Source organism: Symphalangus syndactylus, chromosome 6 (assembly GCF_028878055.3).
Source record: "Symphalangus syndactylus isolate Jambi chromosome 6, NHGRI_mSymSyn1-v2.1_pri, whole genome shotgun sequence".
In the NCBI taxonomy this organism is placed as follows: Eukaryota; Metazoa; Chordata; class Mammalia; order Primates; family Hylobatidae; genus Symphalangus; species Symphalangus syndactylus.
The window spans coordinates 51,633,247-51,644,283 of record NC_072428.2 but is presented as its reverse complement, the minus strand read 5'-3'; the positions used below and the strand labels follow the sequence as shown (position 1 = coordinate 51,644,283).

Sequence of the window (11,037 nt, the reverse complement as noted above, 5' to 3'; positions counted from 1 at the left end):
TAGTATGACATGCTGGCCATAGAGGAATCCAGACAGGTTATTGAACCAGTTCTCAGTTTCCTATTGGAGAGGAAGTTATGTGTGGAGCTTGCAAGCTTTTTTTTTTTTGCACCCTTTGTATATTCTAATATAATACTAGCAATGATCTCATGAAATAACCATAATCCCTAGTTTACGAATAAAGAATAAGAGGCTCAAGGAGATAATTTGCTCATTATCAAGGAGGAGATAATTTGCTCACAGTAGACAAGTGACAGATTCTGAAATAGATCATGGCTTTTTCACTATATTATGCTTGATATAATATCCAAGGGTGTTACTGGGAGAAAGGGATATTGCTTCATCAATATAGATTTTCAGTCACCAAAATTCTCTAGGTACAGGCATAAAGTTAGAGAACCTCTTTTCACTAACATGCTCTTGTGTCTAAAGCACTCATGCACATCTCTTTGGCTACACTGCCTGATATCTCTTTGGCAGAATTTGAAAAGAGCCAGTGTTTATTCTTTCTAGAAGCAGGAATTACTCATGGCCTCTGTTATCCCTGAAGGACAGAGTGTGTCTCAGTCTCTAACCATCCTGTTTTCCCCAACTTGCCTCCATTTGCCGCCAGGCAATTCATAGCCTGGCTCTTTGGAAAGAGCAGGTATGCAGTATGGGACATCTTTTTTTTTTTTTTTGAGATGGAGTCTCGCTCTGTCACCCAGGCTGGAGTGCAGTGGCACAATCTCGGCTCACTGCAAGCTCCGCCTCCTAGGTTCACGCCATTCTCCTGCCTCAGCCTCCCAAGTAGCTAGGACTACAGGCACCCGCCACCACACCTGGCTAATTTTTTGTATTTTTAGTAGAGACGGGGTTTCACTGTGTTAGCCAGGATGGTCTCAATCTCCTGATCTCGTGATTCGCCTGCCTCGGCCTCCCAAAGTGCTGGGATTACAGGTGTGAGCCATGGCCCCTGGCCATGGGACATCTTAATATCCTTCTGGTGTCCTCTAAGAAAAATCCTCAGGTGTGAATCATTAGGATACACTGCCTGATGCATCCTTCCATGTCCCAGAGCTGCCTGGCTCAGAACTCAGGGGGTTCAGGAAGTTAAATTGTGGAAATCTCTTGGATTTGCACCTGGATCCCAGCAGACCTATTATATCCCTACCTCCATCAAGAGGATTATAAAGTGTTGACTTTTACTGACACAGCAAGTAATGACTTTCACAAACAGAGGAACAGATGAGAGGAGATACAAGCTCTGGAGGTGTGGTGAGTTCAGGGGCTGGAGTGTCAAAGCTGGGGTCTGGGCTGGGGAGCCTGAGCTCTGAGGCCTTGGACCACTGGCCTGAATGGAATCTGTTTAGGGTGGGCAACTTCAGGTCCTTCCATAACCTGAGAAGAGTTACCTTAAGGCCTTTACTGATCCTCCTTCTTATAAAATAATGAGTTTGGGTGGGTATTTGTGATGGACTGTTATCACAACATTACCTTTTTTGGGTTGGACTATTCCTTGATGATCCAGGAACATGGTCATCTCATGATTAAAGGCAACAATGTTCCTCTTCAATCCTCGACCAACTGGTCAAATATGAGAAAAACAATGTATTGATAGTCCTCCAGGTTCATCTGCGGTAGCTGCTCGTAGCATAGTCTGAATTTGATAGGTGTCCTGAATCCTACTGTGGGACTTCTGCTTGTGGGACAGAAACAGGCCTACAGTATGGACTCTGCCTCAACCTTGGGTCTAGCTGCTTTGATGGCATAAACCTCCCCTTAGATGGCATATTATGACTAGTTTGAGGAGGGACAGAGGGGAGCTACCCTCCATCTTATCCTAGGCTAACTCAAGTCAGAAGGCTGTCAGCTATGTAATAGCTGATCATAGTTACCACTTATTCAGGTCTCAGGATTTCTTCGTGAGCTCCTTTAACCTCACCGCCACTCAATGACAGAAGTTCTCTTATTTCCCTCAGGACAAGAACACAGGACATAGAGGAGTTAAGAAATTTGCCCACAGTCTTACAACTAATAAGTAGTAAAGCCAGGATTTAAACTCAGTTTGGGTCTAGAGCACACACTTCTAACCCTATGCTGCCTACCTAGGATAAAATATATAAAATATGCCAACCTGTTCCAAATTTTGAAATGCCAATATGAGATGCATGCTGTTAATAGAATACGCATTATTTGTGCTATTAAAAATATTCAAGGAAGTTAAAGAGAGATCACATTTGCAGATATCTCAGCAGCTAACAGATAGATTAGCAGTATCTGTATTCTGGAGGGAAGATCACAGAAGGCCAGGTTACAAAATATTCACAGGAGCCAGATTTACACATAAAGGCCTCTGTACGAGGCTGAGTCTATTTATCTATCTATTTATCCATCCATCCACCCATCTATCACTTAAAGTTTAATGTCTTTCAATACTAGAGATATTCCTGATCCACTCCAGACCCTGGCTTCACCACTTAAATTTAATCAAGGATTTTGGTTGCCAACTATGAATGTGAGACAATATTTCTATGGTCAGATTTAAAGAGGATCTACTGCTTAAAATATTTAAAGAGATTAAAGGACAGAATTTAACAAAACAGGATCAGATTTATTTAATAATGATTTTTTTCTATATGGATCTTAAGTCTATACATAAACTAAAACCCTTGGAGAAACTCCAGTTTTATTTTAGTCAGATCTCACTGCAATTTCATTGATAGCTTTCAGGATCCAAGTCCTGTGTTAAAACTCAACGGCAACTCCTTAGTATTTCTCAGTTTTTAAATGGTGTGGGAAGGAAGGAGCTGTGGAGAAAAGGAAGCTTCCCCACACATCTTGCGTTCATCCCTATGACATAAAGCTGTCTGTTTGAAGCAACATGGGTGGAGGGGGTCTGAGTTGTTTTGGAGGGAGCTGGGGACCCTGTGGAGAGCTTGTGACTTCCTGGTTACAGGTACTTGGTCTGGGCAGGTTTATGCTAAGCTTATTTCTGAGCAGAGCAGGATTAGACCTAATTTTGGCTAATGCACAACAGCATCATGGGCTTGGGGAAAATGTGGGCTCCCAGCTCCTGACAGTCTTAGCAAAGAAAAATGGACACAAAAATTTTAAAAGCCATAATTTGGTTCTAAAAATTAACAAAATGGATATGCCTTCCTTCACAAATTAGCATTACAGAACAGGACAAAGCACACACAAATAAACAAGAATTAAAAGACATGACAAGTCCTATAGAAATGAAAGGATAATAAGGGGATATTATGAACATTTATACTAACATTGGTATATCATTTTGAGTTATATTTAGAGGAAATTTTGGAGGAAATAGAAAAATTTTGAAAATACAAACCTTAATAAATCTCTATCCATTAAAAATTGAACATGAAATAAAAAGAAAACTCCCTTCACACCTGGGTTTCTTTCATGCAGAATTCTATCAAATATTTAAAAAAATAAATGTTACATGAATATTATCAGAAAATAGAGTATAACGGATTAGTTTCCAGTATATTTTGTGAGACAGCAAAACCCTGATATAAAAACCTGATACGGAATTACAAGAAAATTAAAAAAGCAATACCTATCATGAACATAAACATAGCCTTATGAAAATATTAGTAAACTGAATCCAGCAATATATAAATATGATAATACATCATGACCAAGTGGGATTTAACTTTTAAAAATAAGCAGTATTTCGCAGCACTTTGGGAGGCCGAGGGAAACAGTTCACCTGAGGTCAGGAGTCTGAGACCAGCCTGGTCAATGTGGCAAAACTCCGTCTCTACTAAAAATACAAAAATTAGCTGGGTGTGGTGGTGCAAGCCTGTAGTCCCAGCTACTCGGGAGGCTGAGGCAGGAGACTTGCTTGAACCCAGGAGGTGGAGGTTGCAGTGAGCTGAGATTGTGCCTCTGCACTCCAGCCTGGGCAGCAGAGCAAGGCTCTGTCTCAAAAAAAAAAAAAAGTAAAATAAAAATAAAAACAAGCAAGTATAGTATACTGCATCAGCAGCATAAGGGAGAAAAACCAGATGGTTACCTAAGTATGTGAAGAAAAATAACTTACCAAATTCAACACAATTCTTGATGAAAACTTGCAACAAATTTCAATAGATGTATACTTTTTCAACATGGCATCTGTGAGAAATGCATAGTTAACATCCAAACTCAAACTGTCTACACAAAATAGGTACAAGTTTTTGCATATCAATTATACCTCAATAACGCTGTTAATATGAGAGTGAGAGACCATAGCAGGCATTAGGATGTGAACATATTGAAACTCTCCTACACTTCTGGTATGAGAAATGTAAAATGGTGCAGCTGCTCTAGAATAACTTTGGCAGTTCCTCAAATGGTTAAACAGTTACTACATGACCAGTAACTCTACTTCTAGGTATATTCACAAGAGAAGTGAAAACAATGTCCACACAAACAGTTGTACACGATGTTATAGTCACATTATCTGTAATCGCCAAAAGGTGGAAACAACCTAAGTATCTGTCAACTCATCAATGGATAAACAAAATGTGGTATATATTCATACAATGGAATATTATTCAGCTAGGAAAAGGAATGACATACTGATATGCTACAACATGGATGAAACTAAGCATTATGCTAAGTGAAAGAAGTCATTCCCAAAGTAGCATATATTATGTTTTCATTCATATGAAAGTCTGGAGTAGGGAAATCTAGAGAGGCAGGAGGAAGCCGACTAGTGGTTGCTTAGAGCTGGTGGGGACAGGAGAATATGAGGGTGATAACTACAGGGTATGAAGTTTGTTTTTGAGGTGAGGAAAATGTTTTAAAATTTACTGTGGTGACAGTTGCATGTATCTGTGGATATGCTAGAAACCATTGAACTGCACACTTTAAATGGGTGAATTGTATAGTATTTGAATCATCTCAATAAAGGTGTTAACAAAAGAAAAATATCAGAAACAAGGCAAGGATGTCTGCTTTACTAGTTTTATTCAACGATGTGTTGGAGGTCCTAGCCAGTACAATAAAATTTTAAAAATTAAATATCGAACAATCAAAACTCTAGCAATTTTTATAGAAATGAACAAATTGATTTTAAAATATATATGGGAATACAAAGAACCCAGAATAATAAGAACCACTGTGGAAGTATAGTGTTAGAAGACTTACATTACTTCATTTTGAGACTTACTATTAATACTATTATTAAGAAAGTGTAGTATTGACACTGTCTTGATCACTTTCTTGATCCCGGTGGCCAAGGCAAGTCAATTTGGAAAAGAAAATCTTTAACAAATAATTCTGAAACAATGGAATATTCATGTGAAAAATAAATCTTGAACTCTAGGTTACAACATACACAATTTTTATTCATGTTGGATCATAGGCCTCAAATTAAAAGCTAAATCTGTAAAATAAAGCAGTAACCATGAATGAAATTGATTATTTGGACTTCATCGTAATTAAAAATTTCCTGTAACCGAAAGATACTAGTAAGAAAATGAAGGTCAGGAGCTGTGGCTTATGCCTGTAATCACAGCACTTGGAAGGCTGAAGTGGGTGGATCACTTAAGCCCAGGAGTTTGAGACCAGCCTGGGGAACATGGCAAAACCCCATCTCTACAAAAAAGAAAGAAAGAAAGAAAGAAAAAGTAGCTGGGTGTGGTGGCTCATGCCTGTAGTCCCAGCTACTTGGGAAGCTGAGGTGGGAGGATCACTTGGAGCCTGGGAGGTTGAGGTTGTAGTGAGCCAAGGTCACGCCACTGCACTCCCACCGAGGTAACAGAGCGAGACCCTGTATCCAAAAATTAAAAAAAAAATCAAAAGGCAAGTCACAAAATTGAATAAAATATTTTCACTATGTATATCTGGCAAATGACTTGTATCCAGAATATATAAACAGCTAGTACAAATCAACAAGATAAAAAATTTATTAGAAGTGGGCAAAAGACTTTAACAAACATTCTACAGAAGGCATATGCATGAACAGAAAACATATGAGAAGTTGCTCAACATCAGAGAAATGCAAATTAAAATCACAAGTTACTAGCTTACTTTTAGTCAATGGACTGGCTAAAATGAAAAAAAGAATGACAATGTTAAGGACTGACCAGGATGTAGAACAGCTGGGAACTGTTAAACATCACCAGTGAGATTAGAAAATGGTGTGATTACTTTGAAAAAGCAGGTTCTATTAACCTCTGACCCAGCCATTTCACTGCTAGGTTAAGAAATATTCATAGCAGTTTTATTCATAATAGTAAAATATGGGAAACTCAGGTATCCAGAAGTAAACTTTGATATGTTCATACAATGGAAAATTACTTAGCAATAAGAAGAAATTAACAGTTGATGGACACAACATGAATCTCAAAAACGTTATGTTGAGCCAAAGAAGTCAGACAAAGTATACATATTGTATAATTCCATTTATGCGAATTTCTAGAATGGTAAATTTAATCCAAGGTGATTAAAAATTAAACAGTAGAACAATGGCTATCTCCATGGAGGGTCAAGGGTATTGCTGGGAAGGAGCACAAGGGAATGTTTTGTGATTGTGAATTTTTTTTTTTTTTTGAGACAAGATCTCACTCTGTCACCCAGGCTGTAGAGCAGTGGTACAATCACAGCTCACTGCAGCCTCGATTCAGGCAGACTCAAGCAATCCTCCCACCTCTCAGCCTCCTGAGTAGCTGGGACTACAGGCTAATTTTTGTATTTTTTGTAGACGAAGTCTTGCTATATTGTCCAGGCTGATCTCGAACTGTGGGGCTCAAGCAATCTGTTGGCCTGAATCTCCCAAAGTGCTGGGATTACAGACATGAGCCACCGTTCCCAGCTGATACTTTGCATCTTGATTAAGATGGTGTTTATACTGATGTGTATGTATTTTTCAGAGATGTATTTTATGTAAATTATAGCTCATTTAAAAAAGAGCTTTGGGAAAAATAATCCAGCCATAGCCAATATAGTCCCAAATAGGATGTAGCAAGTTTTCCTGACTTCCCCTACAGCTTGAGTTAAGGACCCTGGAGAATAGAATTTACTGGCTAATCTGTGGCCTCTGATTATCTGACAACCTGAGGTGTCTGTGGGCAAATTAAGACTACCAAACTCATTTGTGGTGAGACCTGGGGTGAAGGAAGAATTATTTGGATGGCTTCAGGTTGAGTAATATGACAGTCACTGAGATTACACGGGGGAGTTTTGCTGGGGTCCCATATTCAAGTTGTCAAAAATTTATCTTCCTGAATCACCAATAAGTCCAACACCTAGAATAGCATTTGGCATATTTCATGTTCTCAGAAATGTCAGTGATGTTAGGAAAAAAATTATCCTCTCACCCTTGGATCAGACTTTTACTAGAGTCTTGGTCTTAGGGTCTAGATTTATAGGAACTCACCTGGTAAAGAGTAAAAGGCATGGAATTTCAAATTAGAAATGTACTTGCTTTTTTGGGCAAGCAACTGTCTTCCTAATCTTCTGCCTCTGGCCCTGTAAGTTGGGGATAATTATCTCATCAGATGATTATGAGACTACAGTAAACGTACTTGGTGTACAGTAAATTCTCTTGGTGTACTGCAGAATGTGAAACTAATCCACTGTGGCTACTGACTGCAGTTCTGAGGACCCAGGGAATCCTGAGCCCATTAGAGGCCTTCTCCTGTTTAAGCTCTTTCCAAGCTTATTAAAATGCTTTCTCCAGGAGCCAAATAGCTCTCTAGTGGCTGCCATCATTTTATAATTTTCATTTTTATAAACCTGCCTCAGGAGGTCAAATTGGACAGAGTTCCCTTTTTGCTTCCCAAAGAAGGGACCTGGTTCCTTCCCTGGAACTTTGATGCTTAGTGGAATCTGCACAAGGCCACTCCCAGGGCATAGAAGGAAATACTTAGGATGTCATCTCGCATTAGGCTTTGCTCTTGCACCTTACACCCAGGCATGGCCTTACCTGCATACAGAGATGGGGTGAGATGAGGTGTGGCCTGGGGCCTCATTTCTCCTGAGCAAGTTGGTGTTCTTACACCCATGGTCTCTGTGCTTACCCTAACCATATTACAGTTTGGCCTTTGAACAACATGGGTTTGAAATATGCAGGTCCACTTATAGGTAACCAAACACAGATAAAAATATCAGAATTGCAGGATATAAAATCTGCAAATAAGGAGAGCCAACTTTTTGTATATTTCTGTTCTTAGGTCTCACTTGGAATATGCACGCATTTTGGTTTATATGGGGTTCCTGGAACCAATCCTCCCGCATATACGGAGGGACAACTGAAATAGTATGATTCAGTTTGGCCACTGTCTCCTTATGTGTGTTTCCTCTAACAGCAGTCATCACAAGAGGAGGCCTTTGACTTAATTTGCCCTAGATTTTAGCAAAATATTTGGCCCATAGTTCATGCTCAGTGAAAAGATAAAAACTACTCCAGAGAACCTTCCTAGATTGACATTATACCTTGTTACTTATTCTTGTGTACACTGGACAGTTTGCCCAGGATTCTCCTTCTTTTGTTGTTATTATCCCTATGGCTAATTGCTAAGTGCCTCATCTCTGCCTCTCTGCCCGATTCTATGTATGGGTGTGGGTGTGTTTCTCCCCAGTCAGATGTAGAACTTGCTAAGGGAGGTATGTATGTATTCCTATCGGAGTAGGAACACCTGCCTGTGGATGAGGGTTATTTCTCCTTGTCAGACCAGTAGCTATATCTTTCCCATTTTATCAATATCTTCTGGAAGGTAGGAACAATGTCAGACGCAGAATTGGATTCCCTGGGAGGCCATCATCAGTTTGGTAGCCATATTTCCCATTAGACAGGGGCTCCCTGAGCTTTGTAACCATATCTACATCATAAGTAAGAAACACCTGACAGATCTTCCACCATCTGACTTTGCTGTTGCTCCTTATCAAAGTACGGGTACCACTGAGCATGAGTTTCTGTGTCCCTATCATGTTGGGAGCCACCAGTCTCCCCCGAGGGCTGAGGGGCGAAGATAAAGGTTTCAGCGTGGGGTTGAAGACTTTATGACTAAGCAGGGCCCCACTTCAGAAGCCGGAGGGCCCCATCCCAGATCTGTTTGGTCTTCATGCCATAGATGGTGGGGTTGAGCATGGGTGGTACAACCAGGTAGAGGTCAGCTAGGAGGATGTGGATGTGCCGGGGCACGTGCTGGCCAAACCGCTGTGTGTAGAAGGAGAAGAGTCCTGGTGTGTAGAAGAGAAGGATGACACCCAGGTGGGAGCCACAAGTGCCAAAGCTCTTAGCCCTTGCCTCCTTGGAGGAGAGGCCTAACACAGCCCGGAGGATGAGTGCATAGGAGATAGCAATACAGATGGAGTCAGTGCCCACCACCAGTGTGAGAGTGGTGATGCCATAGATGTTGTTTGGCTGTGTTCCTCCACAAGCCAGCTTCACCACAGCCATGTGTTCACAGTAGGAGTGGGCCACCACTCGACTGCAGTAGCTCAGTCTTGCTAGTAAGCAGGTGAGTGGGGTCATGAGTCCCAAGCCACGAAGCACGGCTGCAGCACCCAGCTTGCCTACAGACTCTGGGGAGAGCAATGAGCCATAGTGCAGAGGCTGGCTAATGGCTAAGTAGCGGTCAAAGGCCATTGCTAGCAGTATACCAGATTCTACAGCTGAGAAGCCATGGATAAAGAACATCTGGGCAGCACAGGCCCCAAAGGTGATCTCAGCATCCTTTGCCCAAAAAAGTGCAAGGAGCTTGGGCACAGTGGAGGTGCAGAGGATGAGGTCAATGGTGGATAGCAGGCAGAGGAACAGGTACATGGGCTGGTGCAATACAGGCTCTGAATGTACCACTAGCAGCACTACCATGTTTCCCAGCACTGCCAGGGCATACATGGAGCAGAAGGGAAAAGCAATCCAAAAGTGGGATGCCTCCAGGCCTGGAATTCCCATGAGCAGAAAGGAGGTTGGGTTCTGATGGCTATGGTTTATGAGTTTCATGGCCAAGTAAGGTGGGTAGAGAAGACCTCACTGCCTTGCTCTGAGTCCTGGGAATCCCTGAGAGATGAAGCAACTGGGATTCATCTTTATGCTATGGCTGAAAAGCAGCAGGAAATATTTGCATTAGACTTCATGAAAAGCATCCAGGATGGGAAGATGGTAGGGCATTGGGAGATAATGCAAGACAGGAGGTGGGTTACTATCTTCAAGGTTCAAAGGAGCCCTTTACACTTCTATCTGATTCAATGATGTCCAGGCTGTGGGTGGTGCGCAAGTGGCATGGCTGTAGAAACTTCTCTATGGTGACAGGCTGTGGCTAGAGAATTTTACAGCTTTCTTCTACCTGTGAGCCCTCTTTTGCCTATAGTCTAATATTTTTTTCTTCGGATTCATCTGCCTGTGTGAAAATATAAAAGTAATATTAATGATAAAAAGTCAGGCAGATTCGATGGAAGACTCAAATGTGGTTACTTTTCAAGATGGAAAGATCAGGTCTGAAGGGAATTGATAGGGAGGAGGAGAGATCTTGGATGGATTTTTCAAGCCATTGAGCCTATAATAACCCATAGATGAGGCTCAGAACCTAGGTTCTGACCAGGAACAGCAAAACAGAGGTGTTAGGCTGAGTCTCTCATAGTCTGATACAGGCGTAAGATTGCCTGGCTTATGTTTAGTACAAGGATCCTGCACTTGCCTCAGGTGTTCTGTATGGATGCTGGTAGAAACAGCTGTGATCATGCACAATTGATCAGTGGTAGGGATCAGGCTAATTTGGCTATAAAAATAATCTGTTAAGGTCATTGAGAAATGATTGAATACAAGGCATTTTCTCTCATAAAAATCAAAAGTACATAAAAGAAAGAGGTAAGAAGTAAATTTTAGTAACTGGGAACATGGAATCATTCCCTGAAAGCAAAAATGGAGACCCAAGTTTGACCAAATGACAGTACTGTGCTTCCGTACATCTCCCCATATCTCCTGTCTATTACCCTCAAACACCCTCCTGATCTTCCCTCACCTACATTTTAAAATATATTTTTATCTCATTTTTTTCTTATCTAACCAGGTAGTAATTGGGAATTTGAGAGAAAGAT

The 11,037-nt window shown here is 41.0% G+C and overlaps 1 protein-coding gene across 1 annotated transcript; it reads right to left on the bottom strand.

The window, feature by feature from the left end:
• Positions 1 to 9,001: 9,001 nt before the first annotated feature.
• LOC129484548 (olfactory receptor 52P1-like) lies at positions 9,002 to 9,943 on the bottom strand. The gene has a single exon (XM_055282725.1). It carries the CDS (start codon positions 9,941 to 9,943, stop codon positions 9,002 to 9,004), a length of 942 nt encoding a protein of 313 aa, XP_055138700.1.
• Between the last annotated feature and the right edge of the window lie 1,094 nt (positions 9,944 to 11,037).

Coding starts and splice junctions, on each gene's coding strand:
- LOC129484548 (XM_055282725.1), bottom strand. CDS start 9,943: ATGAAACTCATAAACCATAGCCATCAGAACCCAACCTCCTTTCTGCTC.